This window comes from Pseudophryne corroboree, chromosome 9, assembly GCF_028390025.1.
Source record: "Pseudophryne corroboree isolate aPseCor3 chromosome 9, aPseCor3.hap2, whole genome shotgun sequence".
NCBI lineage: Eukaryota > Metazoa > Chordata > Amphibia > Anura > Myobatrachidae > Pseudophryne > Pseudophryne corroboree.
Window position 1 is genome coordinate 233,282,348 of NC_086452.1, and position 24,069 is coordinate 233,306,416.

At 46.6% G+C, this 24,069-nt stretch overlaps 1 protein-coding gene across 4 annotated transcripts in view; it reads right to left on the reverse strand.

The window, feature by feature from the left end:
- LOC134957932 (complement factor H-like) overlaps positions 1-24,069 on the reverse strand; it is a 1,300,757-nt gene that overhangs the window by 626,386 nt on the left and 650,302 nt on the right. For all 4 annotated transcript variants that reach the window (XM_063940180.1, XM_063940181.1, XM_063940178.1 and 1 more), the window contains exon 11: positions 18,053-18,193. In XM_063940180.1, the coding sequence (XP_063796250.1) occupies positions 18,053-18,193 (141 nt within the window). The remainder of the gene's footprint in view (positions 1-18,052; positions 18,194-24,069) is intronic.

A 24,069-nucleotide genomic window follows, 5' to 3' on the forward strand; every position in this document is an offset into this window, starting at 1 on the left:
GCTTAGTGCTTAATTATATATAATATACTGTATAACGGACCTGGTGGACACTGTCAGCAGACTGCTAAACTAGTATGAAGAAAGAAAAAAAAACACCACAGGTATAATGTAGATAGATGGATAGTATTACTTATACTTATGGACGACGAGTGACGAGTCGACACAGAGGTAGGTACAGCCGTGGCCTACCGTACTGCTGCTTAGTGCTTAATTATATATAATATACTGTATAACGGACCTGGTGGACACTGTCAGCAGACTGCTAAACTAGTATGAAGAAAAAAAAACACCACAGGTATAATGTAGATGGATGGATAGTATTACTTATACTTATGGACGACGAGTGACGAGTCGACACAGAGGTAGGTACAGCCGTGGCCTACCGTACTGCTGCTTAGTGCTTATATATAAATATAATATACTGTATAACGGACCTGGTGGACAGTGTCAGCAGACTGCTAAACTAGTATGAAGAAAGAAAAAAAAACACCACAGGTATACAATGTAGATGGATGGATAGTATTACTTATACTTATGGACGACGAGTGATGAGTCGACACAGAGGTAGGTACAGCCGTGGCCTACCGTACTGCTGCTTAGTGCTTATATATAAATATAATATACTGTATAACGGACCTGGTGGACAGTGTCAGCAGACTGCTAAACTAGTATGAAGAAAGAAAAAAAAACACCACAGGTATAATGTAGATGGATGGATAGTATTACTTATACTTATGGACGACGAGTGACGAGTCGACACAGAGGTAGGTACAGCCGTGGCCTACCGTACTGCTGCTTAGTGCTTAATTATATATAATATACTGTATAACGGACCTGGTGGACAGTGTCAGCAGACTGCTAAACTAGTATGAAGAAAGAAAAAAAAACACCACAGGTATAATGTAGATGGATGGATAGTATTACTTATACTTATGGACGATGAGTGACGAGTCGACACAGAGGTAGGTACAGCCGTGGCCTACCGTACTGCTGCTTAGTGCTTAATTATATATAATATACTGTATAACAGACCTGGTGGACACTGTCAGCAGAATGCTAAACAAACTAGCATGAAGAAAGAAAAAAAAAAAACACCACAGTGTTTTTCAGGCAGACAAACGTATACTGGACTGGTGGTCACTGTCAGCAAAACTGTGCACTGTACTCCTGCTATAACTGCTCCACAGTCCCCACAATTAGGCAGTGTGAGCAGTGCACTCAGCACAGATATATCATGCAGCACAGATATGGTGGAGCGTTTTTTTTTTCAGGCAGAGAAACAACGGATTAATTAAACTCAAAACCCTGCACTCCCTAACAGCTGCTCCCCGTCCCCAATCCTCCCCACAAGTTATAACTAAATAAGTTCTACTATAGTTCTACTATAATAACGGAGAGGACGCCAGCCACGTCCTCTCCCTATCAATCTCAATGCACGTGTGAAAATGGCGGCGACGCGCGGCTCCTTATATAGAATCCGAGACTCGCGAGAATCCGACAGCGGGATGATGACGTTCGGGCGCGCTCGGGTTAACCGAGCAAGGCGGTAGGATCCGAGTCTGCTCGGACCCGTGCAAAAAAGGGTGAAGTTCGGGCGGGTTCGGATTCCAAGGAACCGAACTCGCTCATCACTAGTACACACTATACAATTATTGGACTGATTTGCTAATTATCTGGGGATCAGCCTGTTTTGTGTTTTTTTTGTGTGTGTTTTTCCGTAGTGTGTAGGCAAGAACATTTTGGGCAAACACTGATAAGACAGTCCAAAAATGGTCACAAATGTTCTGCTTCAATTATCAGATCTCTTAAACTTTCCAAAAGATTTAGACCAAAAGGTCCCGATATTGAGTAGTGTGTGGGTATTCTCTATAACCTGCCCTTTTCCTATGATGTTTTACATTTACCTCATCATCCTTGTGGGCGCACATACTGTATATAAATTACTGATACATGCACCTGAAAATTGAGACCTTATGGTGCCCATACACCTGTGCAATGCCCCGCGACGCGACATTGCGGGGCATCGCACCGGTAGTACAGGTGCGATGAAACCGCACCTGAACTGCCAAAGTGATTACCATGCGGTCATGCAATAGATCGCATGGTAATCACGTGATCGGCACGTCACCACCGAGTGGGAGCAGCTCCTGGCCACTCCCGGCAGGTGCCCATCGCACATCACAGTGCGATATATCTCATGTGGTTTTAAAACCACATGCAATCGCACTGCGATGCGAGAGATATTAAGTGCAGCACATAATATCTTGAGAAGCAACATTTGAGTAGCGTGCCCGCGCATCGCGTCTCAAGGTATCTAAAATGTGCATAAAATCCTTCGATTTCTCTCACAGATGAGGTTGAAATTGAAGGTTAGCATCGATTATCTAACAAGTATATGGGCACCATTACACTGGCAAAAAAAAAAATCTACCATTAGTCAGTTTAATTTAAATATCACTCCAGCTGTTGTGAAAATACACAACAGCTGGAGAACCACAGGTTGGCAGTAGTGTGTAGCTAGCTTTGCTCAGTTTGTAGTTGGATTTTCTACCAAAGCCACATTATTTACTAAAGTTCATTTGACCTTCTAAACAGAACCTGACATCGATGCCTGTCAGAATCCCATACAGTTTAGAAACACTGCACGTATTATGAGGATCCCTGCAGGCCACACTTGCTACTTTAATTATCTAACCTCCATGAGAAGCCCAGACCGTAGATGCTACTGACAGCTTTTGGGGCAGTGCCATATCATTAAGGCCCACCCCTGCCACAGTAAAATGCTACCATTTGCAAGTCTGCAAGTGGGGGTGGGTCTAAATTGATGTAATTTGCATTGTTTAAGTTCTGCCCAAACCCTACAAACCCAAGATTCTCTGTACTAGCTCCCCATCATGCCCACTTCACTAAGAAGTGGATGGAATGCGGGAGATCCAGCCAGCTGGGGACTACGCGAAAAATCATCAGTCTCCCGCAACGTCTATGTGAGTAGTAAAGTATGATGCCTTTATATTATTTTAAGCAAAAAAATGAGATGAAAAACAAAATAGGTGCATTTTAACATTTATAAGCAGCACTAGGCTATAGAGCCATAGCTGGTAGTGGAAAAATCAGGATGGATAGTATGGGGACCGCCTAAATTGCTACTAATTAGTACTAACCTTTACCAGAGAGGGTTGGAGGAATTATAGCTGGAATTATAGCAGGTGGGACACCTGGTATGGTGTCCATCACCATAGCGCCAAGCAGCTCTAAGCTGTCATCTCTGGGGAAGTCAGGAATAAGAAAGTAAGTGACCACTTCCCCTAAGAAGAGCCAGCCCTGTGTGTGCTCTAACCAATCAAATCATTCCAAAGCAATTATATGCTATTATATGCCATTACCTTGGAGGTAACATTGCTTTGTCTAGATGGTTTTTGTTTTGTTAAAATGAAATACCTACAGTACATGAATCAAAGAGGACCCTTTCCCTTTGTATTTTATGAATAATAAAGGGGTTAATAATAGCATGTAGGGGAATGATCATTCAATATTTTTCTCAAAAAACCTTGCACTCTAGCATACACAACTTCAATTTAGTCCGGTGCCCGAACAAAAACACAGTCAGGGCCATGGTGAAGCTATGAGCAAAATGCGCATTTGGGGATTCAAAGCGCCCATGACTTGGGTGCTGTGTAGTTTTATGATATACCTTTCCTCTCATGTTAGAGTCCTTATGCCTCCATGACTCATAACATTACATAGCAGTATAGTTATCACCTGTGTTTACTCCTTCATGCAGTTCAGTACCACTTGTGTAAAGCTGGGTTCACAACAATGCCGTCCCTATACATATATATATATATACATATATATATATATTTATTAAGGTGCCCCACATTAAAGAGCGCTCCGGCCGCGTACCGCGATTCACTGACTTCACTGTCCTTTACAGTGTCACTAAGTGCTACTGCTGCGGATTTGCCAATACTCCCCCCTCCCCTCCAGTATAGTGCTGCATGATCTTGCATATGTAATGAATGGCGGAGCATCAGGACATCACGCCACTCATTACATATGCGCAAACTGTGCTGGGGCTGAACATCGCAGCGGAGGGACTTGGAGACTTGTTTGAAAATGCGGGGGGGCGTCTGCTTACCAGGCATCCTGTGTATCTGGCACTGTTGGAACATATGTATATCTGGTACTGGAGGCACAAGTGTATCTGACACTGGGGGGGGAACATATGTGTATCTAGCACTGTGGGGGTATATGTGTATCTAGCACTGGGGGGGCATATGTGTATCTGGCACTGAGGGCAAATGTGTATCTGGTACTGGGGCATATGTGTATCTGACACTGTGGGGGCATATGTGTATCTAGCACTGTGGGAGTATATGTGTATCTAGCACTGTGGGGGCATATGTGTATCTAGCACTGTGGGGGGCATATATGTATCTGGCACTGTGGAGACATATGTGTATCTGGCACTGTGGGGACATATGTGTATCTGGCACTGTGGGGGCATATGTGTATCTGGCAATGTGGGGCCATATACGTATCTGGCACTGTGGGGGCATATGTGTATCTGGCAATGTGGGGCCATATACATATCTAGCACTGTGGGGGCATATGTGTATCTGGAAAGTAGATTAAGGTAAATTTTTCTGACCATGCCCTTTTCTTGTGAGACCACACCTCTTTTTGTGGTGCGCACTGTCCCTTTAAGAAATTTATCCCTTCAAAGGGTGTAAAAAATGTAATTTGAAAAAACAGGATTTTAATACCTACCAGTAAATCCTTTTCTCCTAGTCCGTAGAGGATGCTGGGGGCCACTTTATGACCATGGGGTATAGACGGTTCCGCAGGAGCAATGGGCACTCTTAAGACTTTTTAATGGGTGTGAACTGGCTCCTCCCTCTATGCCCCTCCTCCAGACTTCAGTTATAGGAACTGTGCCCAGGGAGACGGACATTTCGAGGAAAGGATTTACTTTAATACTAGTGGTGAGATGCATACCAGCTCACACCTCAACCATGCCGCACAACATGGCAATCAACATAACACACGCCAACAGTTATGAACCAATTGAAGCAACAAGCAGAAACTAACATAACACAACTTGTGTATAACTAAACTGCAGGTAAAGTACGCACTGGGACGGGCACCCAGCATCCTCTACGGACTAGGAGAAAAGGATTTACTGGTAGGTATTAAAATCCTGTTTTCTCATACGTCCTAGAGGATGCTGGGGTCCACTTCATGACCATGGGGTTTATACCAAAGCTGCAGTACAGGCGGGAGAGTGCATATGAACCTGCATGCAGCACCGATTGACCGAACTTGAGGTATTCATCGGCCAAGGTGTCAAACTTGTAGAATTTTGCAAATGTGTTTGACCCCGGCCAAGTAGCCGCTCTGTAAAGTTGCAATGCCGAGACCCCCCCCGGGCAGCCGCCCAGGATGAGCCCGCTTCCTAGTGGAATGGGCCTTCACCGACGTCGGTAACGGCAAACCAGCCATAGTATGAGCTTGCTGAATCGTACCACTGATCCAGCGCGCAATAGTCTGCTTGGAACCAGGACACCCAATCTTGTTGGGAGCATAGAAACATAGAAACATAGAATTTGTCGGCAGATAAGAACCACTTGGCCCATCCAGTCTGCCCCTTTATTTTTTTACATTATTTTTATCTCTAACCTTAATTGATCCTTATTTCTTTGTAAGGATATCCTTATGTCTATCCCATGCATGTTTAAATTGCTCTACTATCTTAGCCTCTACCACCTCCGATGGGAGGCTATTCCACTTGTCCACTACCCTTTCTGTGAAGTAATTTTTCCGCATAGAGGACAAACAAAGACTCTATTTTCCAAATTCGAGCTGTTCTATCGACATAAATCTTCAAAGCTCTAACCACATCTAGAGACTTTGATGCAGTGAACGTGTCAGTAACTACTGGCACCACAATAGGTTGGTTTATGTGGAAAGATGAAACCACCTTCGGAAGAAAATGTTGACGAGTCCTCAATTCTGCCCTATCTCCGTGGAAGATCAGGTAAGGGCTCTTGTGAGACACGGCCCCCAGTTCAGACACCCGCCGTGCGGATGCCAATGCCAAAAGAATCACCACTTTTCAAGTGAGAAACTTCAACTCTATCTCTCATAGAGGCTCAAACCAATCCGATTGAAGGAACTGCACAAATGGAGGCTGGATGTGCAGAACCCCTTTCACGAAGGTCTGAACCTCTGGAAGAGAGGACAATTGTTTTTGGAAGAACACTGACAAGGCCGAAATCAGGACCTTGATTAACCCCAATCGGAGGCACGCCTCCACACCAGCCTGCAGAAAATGGACAAAACATCCCAAGTGAAACTCTTCCGTAGGAGCTTTCTTGGATTCACACCAAGACACATATTTTCTCCAAATACGGTGGTAATGTTTTGACGTTACTCCTTTCCTGGCCTGAATAAGTGTGGGAATGACTTCTTTCGGAATACCCTTACGGGCTAGGATCCGGCACTCAACAGCCAAGCCGTCAAACATAGCCGCGGTAAGTCCTGATAAACGCACGGCCCCTGCTGCAGCAGGTCCTCGCAAAGAGGAAGAGGCTGAGGATCTTATATGAGCAACTCCTGAAGATCTGGGTACCAAGCCCCAATTGGCCAGTCTGGGGCAATGAAGATTGCTTGAACCCTTGTTCTTCTTATGATCCTCAGAACTTTTGGGATCAGCGGAAGTGGAGGGAAGACATACACTGACCGGAATACCCACTGGGTCACTAGCGCATCCACTGCTATTGCTTGAGGGTCTCTCGACCTGGAACAATATTTCTGAAGCTTCTTGTTGAGACGAGATGCCATCATGTCTACTTGAGGAACTCCCCAAAGACTTGTCACCTCTGCGAAGACTTCCTGGTGGATGCCCCACTCTCCTGGATGGAGATCGTGTCTCCTGAGGAAGTCTGCTTCCCATTTGTCCACTCCCTGAATGAAAATTGCTGACAGAGCTCTTCCATGCCTTTCCGCCCAGAGGATGAACTTTGTCACCTCTGCCATTGCCACTCTGCTTTTCGTTCCGCCTTGCCTGTTTATGTACGCGACCGCTGTTACATTGTCCGACTGGATCTACACGGGATGATCTTGAAGAAGATGTACCGCTTGTTGAAGGCCATTGTAAATGGCTCTCAATTCCAGCATGTTTATGTGAAGGCAGGCTTTGCTGACTTGACCATTTTCCTTGGAAGTTTTCCCCCTGAGTGACAGCTCGCCAGCCTCGGAGACTTGCATCCGTGGTTACCAGGACCCAGTCCTGAATCCCGAACCTGCGTCCCTCTAGTAGGTGCGGACTGTGTAGCCACCACAGGAGTGAAATCCTGGCTCTTGAAGACAGGACAATCTTCCGGTGCTAGGGCCTCGTAGGCCGCCACCATCTTCCCAAACAACCGAATGCACTGATGGATCGACACACTGGATGGTTTCAATATCTGTTTTACCATTTTCTGGATTTCCAGAGCCTTTTCCACTGGAAGAAATACTCTCTGAACTTCCGTGTCCAGAATCACCCTGAGAAAAGACAATCTTGTTGTCGGTTCCAATTGTGACTTTGGATAATTTATGATCCAACCGTGTTGTTGGAGTATCGACAGGGAGAGTGTGATGTTTTGTAACAACTGCTCCCTGGATCTTGCCTTTATCAGGAGATCGTCCAGATAAGGAATTATATTGACTCCTTTATGACGAAGGAGGACCATCACCTCCACCATCACCTTGGTGAATACACTTGGCGCCGTGGAGAGACCGAAAGGTAACGTCTGGAACTGGTAATGTCAATCCTGAACCGCAAATCTCAGACAGGCCTGGTGAGGGGTATAAATGGGAACATGCAGGTAAGCATCCTTGATGTCTACTGACACCATGTAGTCCCCCTCCCGCAGACTGGAAATCACTGCCCGGAGTGATTCCATCTTGAACTTGAACAGTTTCAAGTAGAAATTCAAATTTTTTTAGTTTTAGGATCAGTCTGACCGAGCCGTCCGGCTTCGGAACTATGAAGAGGCTTGAATAAAAACCCCTCCCCTTGTTGCGACAAATGTACCAGGACTATGACATGGTTCTGACATAATTTTTGGATTGCCGCTGTCACTGCTTCTCTTTCTTGAAGAGAAGCTGGCCAGGTTGATTTGAAAAATCGGCATGGGGGAACGTCTTGAAACTCCAGCTTGTATCCCTGTGATACTATTTTCAATACTCAGGGATCCAGGCCAGACAGAATCCAACCTTGGCTGAACAGTTTTAGACGTGACCCCACCCGAGCGGCCTTCCGCAAGGGAGCCCCAGCGTCATGCTGAAGATTTGGCAGAAGTAGGGGTAGATTTTTGCTCCTGGGAACCTGGAGCCGCTGTGGGCTTCTTTCCCCTTCCCCTTCCTGCAAAGAAGGGGGAACCTCTTGCTTTTTTGTATTTATTGGGCTGAAAGGACTGCATGTGTGTGTGATAGGTCTTTTTTGTCGGTGCAGGCGCAGAGGGCAAAAACGTCGACTTACCTGCGGTAGCCACCGAGACTATCGCCAAATAAGGCCTCACCTTTATATGGGAAAGCCTCCATGTTTCTTTTGGAATCTGCATCCGCGTTCCACTGGCGAATCCACAATGCCCACCTAGCCGATACTGCCACGGTAGTGGCTTGTGAACTCAAGAGTCCAATATCTTTTATTGCTTCTAGCATGTAGGCGGCAGCGTCTTTTATATACCCTAACTTAAGGAGTATCTCATCTTTATCAATCGTTTCAATTTCTGATGACACGTTGCTTGACCATTTTTCAATAGCGCGACTCACCCACACGCAGGCAATAGTGGGTCTGAGCAGTGTACCATTGGCCACATAAATGGATTTCAATGTAGTTTCCATCTTACGGTCAGCCGGCTCTTTTAGTGAAGCCGTGCCAGGTGCAGGGAGAATTACCTTCTTTGTCAACCTGGATAGTGCACTGTCTAACACAGGGGGTGATTCCCATTTTTTCCTGTCCTCTGCTGGGAAAGGGTAAGCTATCTGAATCCTCTTAGGAATATGAAATTTCTTCTCAGGATTCACCCACATCCCTTCAAAGAGTATTTAGCTCGCGGGAAGGAGGGAACGTGACTTTGGATTTCTTTCCTTACATAATAAGCCTTCTCCTGAGGTACAGGCGTGGCTTCTGTAACTTCCAACACGTCCCTTATAGCCACAATCATATATTGTATATTTTTTGCCAATGTATGATCTATTTCTCTGGAGTCACTCTCGTCGACACAAGAATCAGAGTCCGCGTCGGTATCAGTATTCACAATATTCGCAAAAGGTCTCTTATGTGACCCAGAGGGGCCGCCTGCAGATGGAAGAACTGAGTACTGAAAAATCACATCTTCCACAGATTTTCTCCAGCATTCAGCCTGAGATTCAGACTTATCTAACCTCCTGTTAATAAGATGCATACTGTCACGTATTTCTTTCACCCATGCAGGCTCTTGGTGTGCCGGCAGCGCCACCACATTACAACTCTGTGTCCGTAAAATGCCTTCCTCCGGGGAGGAACTCCCTGCCTCAGACATGTCTTATACACGTGTACTAAACACACTCACAGACACACTGGGACTAATTAGGGGACAGACCCACAGTAAAATCTGTCAGAGGGACACAGTATAGCAGCAGCCAGTTCACAACCCCAGCACCAGTATGTAATGTCTGTGAACACAGAATGCCCTCAGACAAACAGTGCTTTTACACAGTAATTCACATTTGTAATGCACCACAAACGCTTTGTGCCCCCCCTTAATTTCACCCTGTACTTGTAGTCAGAAGTGGAGGAGAGGACCAGCGTTGTCTCTGCAGCCTGAGGAGAGAGAGAAAATGGCGCTGAGCAGTGTGCTGGCTGCCTGATGAAGAAGCTCCGCCCCCACAATGACGCGTTTTTACCTCAGTGTATGTGCAAAATATTTATACTGGCAGGGTTAGGGCTGTGCCAGCGGCTTCTTATGCCCCTTTTTTGCCAGTTTATAGAGGTGTATATACTGCCCAGGGTGCCCCCCCCCCCCGCGCCCTGCACCCTTTGATTGGCTCATGGACCGGTGCATAATTGAAGAGGGACACAGCCGCCGGAGAGTGAGGGGCAGGAGAGGCGCACGCTGCGCTCTCCTCCCGTCACAGACAGCAGCAGCAGTATATCTGGCACTGGGCGCATTGCTGGCACTGTGGGGACATGTATACCTGGCACTGGGGGTCATATCTGGCACAGTGGGGACACTGGCATTGGGGGCATAACTGGCACTGCGAGGACATATATATCTGGCACTGGGGAGCATATCTGGCACTGTGGGGACACTGGCATTGGAGCATAGCTGGCACTGTGGTGACATATATATCTGGCACTGGGGGGCATATCTGGCACTGTGGGGACACTGGCATTGGGGGCATAGCTTGCACTCTGGGGACATATATATCTGGCACTGGGGGGCATATCTGGCACCGGGAACACTGGCATTGGGGGCATAGCTGGCACTGTGGGGACATATATATCTGGCACTGGGGGCATATCTGGCACTGGGGGCATAGCTGGCACTTTGGGGACATATAGATCTGGCACTAGGGGCATATCTGGCACTGTGGGGGAATATATATCTGGCACTGGATGCATATCTGGCAAAGGGGCATAGCTGGCACTGGGGGGACACGTATATCTGGCACTGGGGACAGAGCTGGCACTGTGTGGGGACATGTATATCTGGCACTGGGGCATATCTGGCACTGTGGGGACACTGCATTGGGGGCATAGCTGGCACTTTGGGGACATATATATCTGGCACTAGGGGCATAGCTGGCACTGTGGGGACATATATATCTGGCACTGGGGGCATATCTGGCACTGGGGGGACATGTATATCTGGCACTGGGGGGTCATGTGTATCTGGCACTGTGAGGCATATATGTATCTGGCACTGTGAGGTATATATATATCTGGCACTGTGGGGCATATATGTATCTGGCACTGTGGGGACATATGTTTCTGGCAGTGTGGAGGCACCCATTTTTTGAAATTGTTATATGTATGTGGCACTGTACAGGGGCATTATGGGTGGTCTTCAGGTTGCCAACTGTCGGGATCCCGGCGCACAGTATACCGGCACCGGAATCACGACAGCCGGCATACTGACAGTTTTTCTCCCTCGTGGGGGTCCACGACCCCCCTGGAGGGAGAATAAATAGCGTGGCGCACGTGGCGCGCGTAGCGAGCCCACAAGGGGCTCATTTGCGCTCGCCACGCTGTCGGTATGCCAGCGGATGGGCTTCCGGCGCCGGTATGCTGGTCGCCTGGACCCCGGCTGCCGGCATACCATACCTCACCCGGGCATTATATGTATTTGGCACTGTACAACATGACTAAAAACGGAGTTATGACACAAGGTCATACTCCTACAAACGTCATAACGAAAGGTGTGCGCACAAAATGGGGTGTGGCTTTGTGAAAACTAGACCATGCCCCCATTTTTGCACACGCGCCTTTGGCGCGCGCATGATACTGGCTCTTGCCCTTGACTACAGATCTTTTCTGGCTCTTTGCATCTGACTGGTTGGCCACCCCTGTCCTAGTATATACAGAGAGCTGGCTGTGGCTACAGCTAGGGGGAGCTCCAGAACGCAGCTCCTGCCAGGCCCTTCCAGATGAGCTGGCCAAGTGATGCTCTCTGTTCTTCCGTTGGGCTGATAGCAGCAGGTAGGCACTGGCAGCACTTGCCTCAAGCTGCACTGTGGGGGTGTGTGTAGTTGGAAAGGGGAGGGGTGCTGGGGGGGTCTTTAATGAATGTTGGCAGCACTGTGTTTTATGTGTGCATGTTTAAGTGAGGTGTGTGTGTGTGTGTGTGTGTGTGTGTGTGTGTGTGTGTGTAAGTGAAGGAAGCATGTGTATGTTTTTGTGTGTGTGTGTTTTTAAGTGAAAGAGGCATGTGTACGTGTAAGGGAGACGTGTGTGTGTGTTTATGTGTATGTGTGAGAGAGGCATGTGTGTGTAAGTGAAATAGGCATGTTTGTGTGTTTAAGTGAAGGAAGTGTGTGTGTGTGTGTGTGTGTGTGTGTGTGTGTGTGTGAGTTTAAATGAAGGAGGCGTGTGTGTGTGATTTTAAGTGAAGGAATCATGTGTAAGTGAGAGGTGTTTGTGTAAGTGAGAGGCGTGTGTGTGAGAGGTGTGTGTGTAAGTGAGAGGCGTGTGTGTAAGTGAGGATTGTGTGTGTTTAAGCAAAGGAGGCATGTGGGTGTTTAAGCTAAGGAGGCGTGTGTAAGTAAGAGGTGTGAGTGTGAGAGGTGTGTGTGTTTAAGTGAAAGAGGCGTTTGTGTGTTGTTTATATATATATATATATATATAAATATATATATATATATATATATATATATATATACTGTATATCGGCACACCACTGCTCCAAAGCATCTACATTGTGACACACTGTTGGGTGAGGGAGTACTGTAGGTGTGCTATAACGGTATGCTGGTGTCTATTTTATTGTGATGACTGACTTGGAGTGCCATCCACTTTGTATGTGTATCTATATTACTATTTGGAAAGGCACCTGAGCACGCTACTACTGTTCAACATGAGTGCCGGATAGCTACATATGAAGGGTGTGTATGTATACAGTATGTAGGGGGGGCACCAACATTTATCATGCCTCCGGGCGACTGGGGCGAACTTATGCCACTGTTGGGCAGCAATGGCGCACAGCGCTCCTGCCAGCCGCGCTGTACCTCAGCCGTCACTTTGCTTGATAGAAGATCTATCTTCTTCTACTCACCTGTCTTCTGACTTCTGGCTCTGCGAGGGGGTGACGGCGTGCTGTGGGAGTGAGCATCTAGGCACAGCTAGCGTTCAGTTCCCTTCAGGAGCTAATGGTGTACTGTCAGCCAGAAGCAGAGCCATGAAACTCTTCAGGAAGTTGGTTCTACTTCTGTCCCCTCAGTCCCACGAAGCAGGGAGACTGTTGCCAGCAGATCTCCCTGAAAATAAAAAACCTAACATAAGTCTTTTTCAGAGAAACTCAGTAGAGCTCCTCAGAGTGCATTCAGTCTGCCAGGGTACATTTCTAAAACTGAGGTCTGGAGGAGGGGCATAGAGGGAGGAGCCAGTTCACACCCACTGAAAAGTCTTAAGAGTGCCCATGGATCCTGCGGAACCGTCATGAAGTGGACCCCAGCATCCTCTAGGACGTATGAGAAATTTTTATTCTATTTATTTGCTTAAAAACATAGGCTCAGGCCGGCCCTGGTACACACTGGGCGATATGCCGCTGTCCCGTCGGCTAGTGTGTACCAACGATATGTCTGTGAACACCGTCGTTCACAAACATATTGTGTCAGCCCTGCTGCACACACGATGACCAATATATCTACAGATACATTGGTGCATGGTGTGTGTACGGGTGGTCAGCTGACTGCCCGTACACATGCTTCAGAGACTGAGGGCTGAACTGGGTGGGCACATGTAGATGCTCGCCTAGTTGGTGATGTCGGTCTCGACAGATCAGGCAGTGTGTATGCACAACACACAGCCCGATCTGGCTATAGATATATCTGGAGATCCATTGATCTGCAGATATATCTACTAGTGTTTACCCAGCATTACGCTGTTATGGGGTATATGCAATTGCGGTCAAATTCCCGAAAATGTCGAAAAACGGGACATTTTCGCCCAAAAAAAAAAAAATTAGACAATGCAATTCAGTACTTTTCGTCAAAAAAACGGACTTTCCAAATTCGACTTTTTGAAATTCGACATTTGTCAAATTCGACATTTCTGCAATGGTACAAATGCGGCAATTCGACAAAAGTATATTCAATTGAAGTTTAGAAATTCGACAACAGTGCTTTTAGACAGTAAATTCGTCATTTTCAATCCGCCACACTTTGGTGGCGGAATCTAATAAAAAATTTAAAAAACATGTTTTTTTTGGTGTTTTTTTTTTATTGGTAATAGCATATCTATTTATATTAGAAGGGATTAGGTACTTGGTTTGTCTATTTTGGAGGCACAAGTATTATTTATATATATATATACTCTTTTTTAAATGGAATGGTAAAAATCAGAAAAAAAATTGCGTGGGGTCCCCCCTCCTAAGCATAACCAGCCTCGGGCTCTTCGGGCCGGTCCTGGTTCTAAAAATCCGGGGGAAAAACTGACAAGGGATCCCCCGTATTTTTAAAACCAGCATCGTGCTCTGCGCCTGGTGCTGGTGCAAAAAATACGGGGGACAAAAAGAGTAGGGGTCCCCCGTAATTTTTACACCAGCATCGGGCTCCACTAGCTGGACAGATAATGCCACAGCCGGGGGTCACTTTTATACAGCGCCCTGCGGCCGTGGCATTAAATATCCAACTAGTCACCCCTGGCCGGGGTACCCTGGGGGAGTGGGGACCCCTTCAATCAAGGGGTCCCCCTCCCCAGCCACCCAAGGGCCAGGGGTGAAGCCCGAGGCTGTCCCCCCCATCCAAGGGCTGCGGATGGGGGACTGATAGCCTTGAGAAAAATGAAAGAATATAGTTTTTTTCCAGAAGAACTACAAGTCCCAGCAAGCCTCCCCCGCATGCTGGTACTTGGAGAACCACAAGTACCAGCATGCGAGTGGAAAAATGGGCCCGCTGGTACCTGTAGTTCTACTGGAAAAAAAATACCCAAATAAAAACAGGACACGCACACCGTGAGAGTAAAACTTTATTTCACACATGTCGACACATACATACTTACCTATGTTCACACGCTGACCTCTGTCCACTTGTCCAAGTAGAATCCACGGTGTACCTGAAAATAAAATTATACTCACCTGATCCAGTGTCCAAATTATAATCCACGTACTTGGCAAAAAAACAAAAAACGAACACCCGGACCAGGCGGACTGAAAGGGGTCCCATGTTTACACATGGGACCCCTTTCCCCGAATACAGAGACCACCCCGTGACTCCTGTCACAGAACCAGAGACCCCCCCGGAGACCCCCCCGAAGACCCCCCCCGGACCAGGCGGACTCTTCAGTCCGCCTGGTCCGGGTGTTCGTTTTTATTTTTTGCCAAGTACGTGGATTATAATCTGGACACTGGATCAGGTGAGTATAATTTTTTTCACAGGTACCCCGGATTCTTCAGTGACGAGGGGGGCGTGGCAGTCGGCGGCTCAACATATGTAAGTATGTGTGTTGGCAGGTGTGAAAAAAAGTTTTACTTTCACGGTGTGTGTCTCCTGTTTTATTTGGGTATTTTTTTCCAGTAGAACTACAGGTACCAGCGGGCCCGTTTTTCTCCCGCATGCTGGTACTTGTGGTTCTCCAAGTACCAGCTTGTGGGAGAGGCTTGCTGGGACTTGTAGTACTACTGGAAAAAAACAATATTCTTTCATTTTTGTCAAGGCTATCAGCCCCCCATCCCCTTGGCCCCTGGCCCTTGGGTGGCTGTGGGGGGGGGACCCCTTGATTGAAGGGGTCCCCACTCCCCCAGGGTACCCCGGCCAGGGGTGACTAGTTGGATATTTAATGCCACGGCCGCAGGGCGCTGTATAAAAGTGACCCCCGGCTGTGGCATTATCTGTCCAGCTAGTGGAGCCCGATGCTGGTGTAAAAAATACGGGGGACCCCTACTCTTTTTGTCCCCCGTATTTTTGGCACCAGCACCAGGCGCAGAGCCCGGTGCTGGTTTTAAAAATACGGGGGATCCCCTGTCAGTTTTTCCCCCGGATTTTTAGAACCAGGACCGGCTCGAAGAGCCTGAGGCTGGTTATGCTTTGGAGGGGGGACCCCACACTATTTTTTTTCGGGCTTTTTTACCGTTTTTTTCCGTTTTTTTTAAAACGGATCAAAATCTGTCAAATTGGCCGTTTTTCGACAGCGGGACTGTCAAATCCGTTTTTTATTGAATATGTTGAATTTCAGCACCCACTTGCCGTAATTCGACGGTCGAATTGTGTCGAATTAAAAAACGGGTGAAAAATTGCCGCAATTCGCCGGCAATTGCATATACCCCATAGTGTGCACACTGTTACAGAAATAAGGTCATGCACTGGTATTTGTTTATGGCATATAGCCCATATTACTAAACATACTTGCATTCTGAATCACACTATAATATAATCCTGTTTATTATTTGAAGTATTGTGTACACTGTGCATGATCATGTTCAGTGTTCCTGAATATTCATAATAGGCAAAGGCCATAAATGTTATTTAAAGCAGTGGTTCTCAATCTCGGTCCTCAGGACCCCACACGGTTCATGTTTTCCAGGTCACCCAGCAGGTGCACTGTGTATCACCAACTGTCACATTTTCAAAATCTACAGGTGACCTGCAAAACATGAACCATTTGTGGTCCTGAGGAGGACCAAGTTTGAGAACCTGTGATTTAAAGAATACTGGTGGAAATTGTGCCTTGAGATATTATTATAATTATGTGCGTCACTGATATATCAAATGTGGGTGATTGGAATATACATATTAGATGTCCTATATTATAATACACCTAACCTTACCCATTATAGGTTATTACTTGATGAATATCACATATTGTGAAATATTTAATTTGCTGTTATTTTATACCTATTAGAGGTGTAGGATATCAAGGAGCCATTAAAGATTCATGGGTGACTAATGTGACCAAATAATATAGAGCCTAATTCAGACTTGGCCGTAGCATCGGCAGCGTACGCATGCTAAAGCCCTGTTATGTGTGCGCACGTGCAGCAGCTGCATTGCGCGTGCGCACAGTGAGATGTGACAGCACAATGATGCTGTGGTGTGACTGGTTGTCCTTTCACCTTTGTGGACACACACACAAAGGTGACAGGACAACCCGCCACACCACAGCATCGGCAATCGCCCGCTCCACAAGCTGCTCCTGGCGCTCCCATGGTGACATCATCGCAGCGGCATCTGCACGCAGCGGCATCTAAAACTGCAAATCGCGGGCAGCCCATAACATCGGCTGGAAGAATATTGTTGGCCAACATAGGGACAGGTAGGAGGGTGAGAATAACGCTGGAGCCGTAAACATAATTTAATGAGCAAAGTGGACTGGTTTGTCACCAACAACATCAGAAAAGAGGCTGTAAACATTTTTACAAATCATTTTCTCTTTTCACAGGTGACAGTGATTACATAAAATATAATACACAAAGCGCACTCTGCTTCACATAATATAACTAATTTTATAGATGAGCTGCTATTATATATCATAGCGCAGTATTTATTCACCCATAAAACATTAAATATGTAACTGGAGTGTAGAACACATTGACATATCACAAACAGATACTGTAAGTGGGAACTTCATTAAATGTAGTTTTTAGGTATATGTGTATAATGCAGAACAATTATGCGCATATACTATACAACTGTTAGGAGGCATCTGTTTGGAGTCTGCTATAATGGAGGTGCAAAATAAACACTAATGATGATGCAAACCATAAACATCAATCTGTATATGTAAAGATTCTGATTTACATCATTTTTGTGTGCACTATTTTGTATTAGTGTCATTTATGCATACAGATGTAGCCATACTCATTTTACTGCAATCTGGCATGCTGCATCATGATAGTGGCAGCCTGGCATGCCATGCAGCAAGACGTGTTGCAGCATACTGCATCGCTGCAAAGATGAGCATCACTACATCTGTATTTTGGAACCTAATCTCCATCAGCACCAATGTGGTATAGGCAACATGTGGATCTCCTGCTGCTGTGGCACTATACCTCCCACCATGCCATGACCATGACACTGTGAGGGTATGCTAAAACTGTGGAAGGGCATTTTAGGAGTTGATACTCTATAGAAACTAAAGTGCCAGTTTGCCCGCACCTGGCCTATCCAATATATTTATTACCATACCAGTATTTAATAGTGCTTTAGAGGGAGACCACTACAAGTGTGGCAATACCATACAATACTGTGCCCTTAAAATTATTTTAATCTGAAAAAATAAAAGGATTGATATTTTAATAAATTAATAATTTAATGCAAATTCCCTTTAGCATTTTCGCACAGAATTCAAAATAAATGAACATGAATTTACCTTCACAAACAGGTTGTGGACCCAAGCCATAGTAGAAACACTGGGTGAGATTCGAACCAGAATGCCTTTGCCCAGAAGGGCAGGAGTATTGGATTCTCTTTCCACTTGCATAGGTGTAACCATCCCATTCACAGTTGATTTCTTAAAATAAAATAAAATAATAAAAAATAAATAAATAATAACAGATTACTACATTGTCAATTATAAAACTTAAGGGCCCTGCACACTGGCCGAAGGATGACCCGGCGGCAGGGGGTGATGGTGGGGGTGGGGGCTGTGAAGTTTTTTCGCTCCATGACGTCACCTGAACCCATAGCCCTGCATGTTAATATGGACGATATTGTCCATATTGGCTTGCAGGCATAAATGAACCGGCACCGACGATGGACGACCGCAGGGCCGCGCATCATTCATAGTTGGTGCATACACACTAAAAGATATGAATGATATCTCGTTCATTAATGAATGAGATTGTTCATATCTTTCAGTGCAATCGGTAAATGTGTAGGGCACTTTAGGGTTTGAAAGTCTGATGTTTTTTTGTAAAAATGAGTTAATTCCCCTATTAACATCAACAACAGAAAATGTGAAAAAAAAATAGATTAAAAACAGAGGGGTCTATTCATGAAGCAGTGAAAAAGTGGAGAAATGAACCAGTGGAGAAGTTGCCCATAGCAACCAACCAGCTTTGAAGGAAGCCTTTATCAAGTACATACTATAAAATGTAATAGAGATGCTGATTGGTTGCCATGGGCAGCTTCTCCACTGCTCTTTTTCTCCACTGTTTTCAGTTGATGAATAGACTCCTTAAATACATATTTGTCTATTCAGTGTTAACAAAATGAACATACAGTAAAAGGAGATTTATGGTAAGAACTTACCTTTGTTAAATCTCTTTCTGCGAGGTGCACTGGGGTCCACTGGAAATAAAATCGGGGGGGGGGGGGGGGAGGGGTGTAGAGTAGGATCTTGATCCGAGGCACTAGCAGGCTAAAAGCTTTGACTGTTCCCAAGATATTCAGCGCCGCCTCCTCTATAACCCCGCCTCCGTGTACAGGAGCTCAGTTTTGTTAACCAGTCCAATGCAGTAGCGGGTAAAAGAGTCGACAACCGTTAGTAGCCACATACACCACATTCTCACAACAGGAGCGGGTATCAGCGGCTAATGCCATACAAACCCAAAGAAGCTAAGTGAGTCAGGGTGGGTGCTTCTGGATCCCAGTGTACCTCGCAGAAGGTAAGTTCTTACCAAAAATCTCCTTTTCTGCAGCGGGGTACACTAGTGTTACACAGGGAATTACATCGGGGATGTCCTAAAGCAGTTCCTCATGGGAGGGGACGCACTGTAGCGGGCACAAGAACCCGGCATCCAAAGGAAGCATCCTGGGAGGCGGAAGTATCGAAGGCATAGAACCTTATGAACGTGTTCACTGAGGACCACATAGCTGCCTTACACAATTGTTCAAGGGTCGCACCACGGCGGCCCGCCCAAGAAGGTCCAACAGACCGAATAGAATGAGCTTTGATGGTAGCAGGAGCTGGAAGGCAAACCTGTACATAAGCATGTATAATCACCATTCTAATCCATCTAGCCAAGGTCAGCTAGCTAGCAGGCCAGCCACATTTGTGAAAACCAAACAGTACAAAGAGAGAATCAGACTTCCTAACGAAGGCTGTCCTCTTCACATAGATACGGAGAGCCCGTACCACATCCAAAGACCTCTCTTTGGAAGACAATTCAGGAGAGACAAAGGCCAGAACCACAATCTCCTGGTTAAGGCGGAAAGAAGACACTACCTTAGATAGATAAACAGGGCGCGGTCTAAGAACCGCCCGATGACGGTAAAAATCAGATAGGGGGACCTACAAGACAAGGCACACAAATCTGATACTCGTCTAGCAGAGGCAATAGCCCGCAGAAACAAGACCTTAAGAGAAAGCCACTTAAGGACCGCAGATTTAAGAAGTTCAAACGGAGACTCTTGCAAGGCCTCCAGAACCACTGACAAATCCCAAGGAGCCACAGGTGGGACATCAGGAGGTTGAATCCGTAAAACACCCTGAGTGAATGTATGAACATCATGCAGAGCCGCAATTTTTCTCTGAAGCCATACCGACGAGGCAAAAATATGAACCTTGAGGGAGGCCAGCTGAAGGCCCAAGTCCAGGCCCTGTTGTAGGAAAGCCAATAATTAGGTTGTACTAAACTTGTAAACGACATGATTGTTAGATGCGCACCAAGCAAAGTAAGAATTCCAGACCCTATGGTAAATCCGAGCAGAAGCCGTTTTGCGGGCCTTCAACATAGTTTAAATGACCGCCTCAGAAAATCCTTTGGCCCTCAGTACGGACTCTTCCAAGAGCCACGCCGTCAAAGCCAGCCGGGCCAGATCCTGGTAGGCCCAAGGATCCTGAACGAGGAGGTCTAGTCATTGTTGAAGCAGAAGAGGATGCTCCAAAAGGAGACCCTGTAGTTCTGAGAACAAATGCCGTCTGGGCCATGCCTGAGCTATCAGAAGTAGGATTCCTCCTTCTTGCTTGAACTTCCTCACTACTCTGGGCAGGAGTGACACAGAGGGAACACGTACAGCAGCCGAAAGTTCCAAGGACTTGCCAGTGCATCCACGAACTCTGCTTGAGTATCCCTTGTTCTTGCTCCGAAGACCGGAACCTTGTGATTGTGTTGAGACGCCATCAGGTCTATAGCTGGTAGACACCCACTTGTCCACTAGGAGTCAAAATACTTCGGGATGAAGGCTCCACTCTCCGGTGTGTACGTCCTGACTATTGAAGAAGTCTGCTTCCTAGTTGAGGACCTCCGGAATGAACACTGCCAAGATGGCTGGCAGATGCCGTTACGCCCATTGAAGAATCTTTGCCCCTCCATCATTGCCATGCGGCTTTGAGGGCCACCTTGACTATTTATGTATGCTACCGTGGTGGCGTTTTCTGACTGTACATGAACAGGCATGTTCTGTACCAGATGCTAGGCCAGTTTCAGAGCATGGAACACTGCCTGCAATTCCAGAATGTTTATCGGGAGGAGAGAATCCTCCATGGTCCACCGACCCTGAAGAGAGTTGCTCCAACACTGCGACCCAACCCCTTAGACTGGCATCTGTTGTCAGGAGGACCCAATTGGAGATCCAGGAGGGACGACCCCTGCACAATTGTTGGTCCTAAAGCCACCAGCTCAGTGACAGACGAACCTCCGGAGACAAGGAGATCATGTGAGACATGATCCAGTGAGGCAGGCCATCCCACTTGGCAAGAATCAGCTTCTGCAGAGGGCAGAAATGAACTTGAGCGTACTCTACCATGTGGAAAACCTACACCATGAGGCCTAGTACTTGCATCGCCGAGTGTATCGACACTCGCGGGTGAGAGAGGAAGCATTGCATCCTGACCAGAAGTTTCAAGACTTTCTCCTGAGACAAGAACAACCTCTGGTTTTGTGTGTCCAACAACGCCCCCAGGTGCACCAAGCTTTGAGCAGGGACCAGGGATGATTTCTTCCAGTTGATGAGCCACCCGTGGGCTTGCAGAAACTGGACCGCCAGATCCAGATGATGTTGGCCAACGTCTGGGGAATTCTCCAGGATCAGCAAGATGTCCAAATACGGTAGGATCCTGATACCCTGATGGCGGAGCAGGGCCATCATCACCGCCATTACCTTGGTGAAGATTCGCGGAGCTGTAGTCAGTCCAAAGGGTAAGGCCCGGAATTGATAATGAAGGTTGCCAATAGCAGACCGCAGGTATAGCTGATGCGACACGCCAATAGGTATGTGTAGGTAAGCATCCTGAATCTGCCCAGGGATACCATATAGTCCCCTGGCCCCAAAGCCAGCACAACAGACCGAAGGGTTTCCATACAAAACTTGGAAACCCTTACAAACTTGTTCAAAGACTTGAGGTAGAGACTGGGCAGAGAGGAACCATTCGGTTTCGGGACTAGGAACAGCGTTGAATAGTACCTCCTGCCAGAGGCACCGGCACTACCACTCCTGTGTCCAGGAGGGACTGAACCACCGAACGAAGAGTCTTTGATTTTACCTGATCCGAAGGGATGTCTGTCAGGCAAAAGTGATGAGGGGGACGTTTCTTGAAGGATATGGCATATCCGTGAGTGACTGCTTCCTGTACCCAGGTGACTGAAGTTGTCTTCAACTCTGTTTTGGAAGCAGGCTGACGGGCAGCCCAGGCACGTTTAGGTTTGAGCTTAGTGGATTTGGAAGTGCGAGCCTGTATCAGGTATGCCTTACCCTTTGCCTAACCTGGAGGTCGAAAGGAACGAAAGGAGGTACTCTTAGCCTTCGGAGCCGAAGGAGTAGTACTAGGCAGACATGCAGTCTTAGCAGATGCTAAGTCAGCAATGATCTTGTTGAGATCTTCCCCAAAAAGTATGTTTCCCTCAAAAGGGATCACCTCTAAGGCCTTTCTAGAGTCCAGATCTACAGACCAGGACCGCAACCAGAGGATCTGGTGAGCCAGAATAGATGTAGTAGATGCTCTGGCCACCAGGATACCTGCATCAGATGCCGCCTCCTAAATATAATGGAGGCCATAATAATATATGAAAGACGCTGCCCAGCATTATCAGGAAAATTAGACGGTAGTTTCGCCTCAACTTCCTGAACCCAGGCCTCTATAGCTTTAGCAGCCCAAGAGGCCACAATAGTAAGCCTATGCATAGCTTAGGCAAGAGTGTAAATAGACTTTGAGCAACCCTCCACACACTTATCTGTCGGTCCCTTCAGGGAGGTGACGGTAGTGACAGGCAGAGCAGATGAGACCACGAGACGCGCAAACTGTGAGTCCACCGGCGGCGGTGTTTCCTAATTGTTACTTAAGTCTGCAACAAGGGGATAACGAGCCAGCATCTTCGTAAACAAGGAAAACTTCTTACCCGGTTTTCCCAGGATTCCTGACTAATATCAACCAAGTGGTCAGAATGAGGTAAAGCCAACTTAGTAATCTTCTGACGTTTAAACTTATCTGGTTTCGCAGAAGTAGCTGGAAGCTCTTCATCATCATTGATTTGAAGTATCAGCCTGATAGACTCCAAGAGGTCAGGAACATCCACCTGTGTCAGAAATTCCCCATCAGAAGCATCTGCATCAGAGTCTGAAGGGTCAGTGAAAGCGCCATCTACATCAGATAAGGTATCCAAAACATGTGTGGATTGTAAGGAAGTAATGGCCCGTTTAGATAACCCCCTGGTCTTAGTCGGGCGAGAGTCAGGATTTTTCTTAGCTAGTGACTGATGTAATTGCTGTAACTGAGAGAACAGAGTATCTGCCCATGGCGGATTAACTGCTGGGACAATATGTGACTAATGGCACAGGAGGTCCCACAGGGGGCGCAAGTCTAATTACTAGCGTAGTCAGTAAATTAGAGAAAACAGCCTAAGGTGGGTCTTGATTTGCACCTGTTGCTGCAGACTGACCATGGGGTATAGAACCCCCAGTACCTGAACCCTCAGCTGCTACGTTTTCCTCCGAGAAATCTGTGGCATCAACACTGCATGGTGCAGGATCAGCCATGGATTTACCACCCTGTGTAGCAGACATGATATGTAAGCGTAACTCTAGGGTGTAACAGTACAAGATAATCAGACAAACTACCTGACCAAAATCCCCTGCATTGTGTGACTGCAAGACAGAGCACAAACAGAGGATTTCTGAGGTAAAATGTGACTGGAAAACACAGAGAAAAATAAAAATACGTATATCCTGTGAAATACCTATATTATCCAATAACCCTGATGCACGGAGCCTCAGGGTACAGAATATAGGGATAGCCATATGTGTGAGATACACGAAATAGAGACCACACATCAGCCATTGGTACACACTTGGTTACATATACCATGCAGAGATTATTACCAACAATACAACTGCACTGGACCAGCAATACTAAGTAACTATACCACTGAGTAAAGCTATGTAGATAGATACATAGGCAGACCCGGGGGGGGGGGGGGGGGGGTCATTTTTTCAAAAAGGAGAACAGCA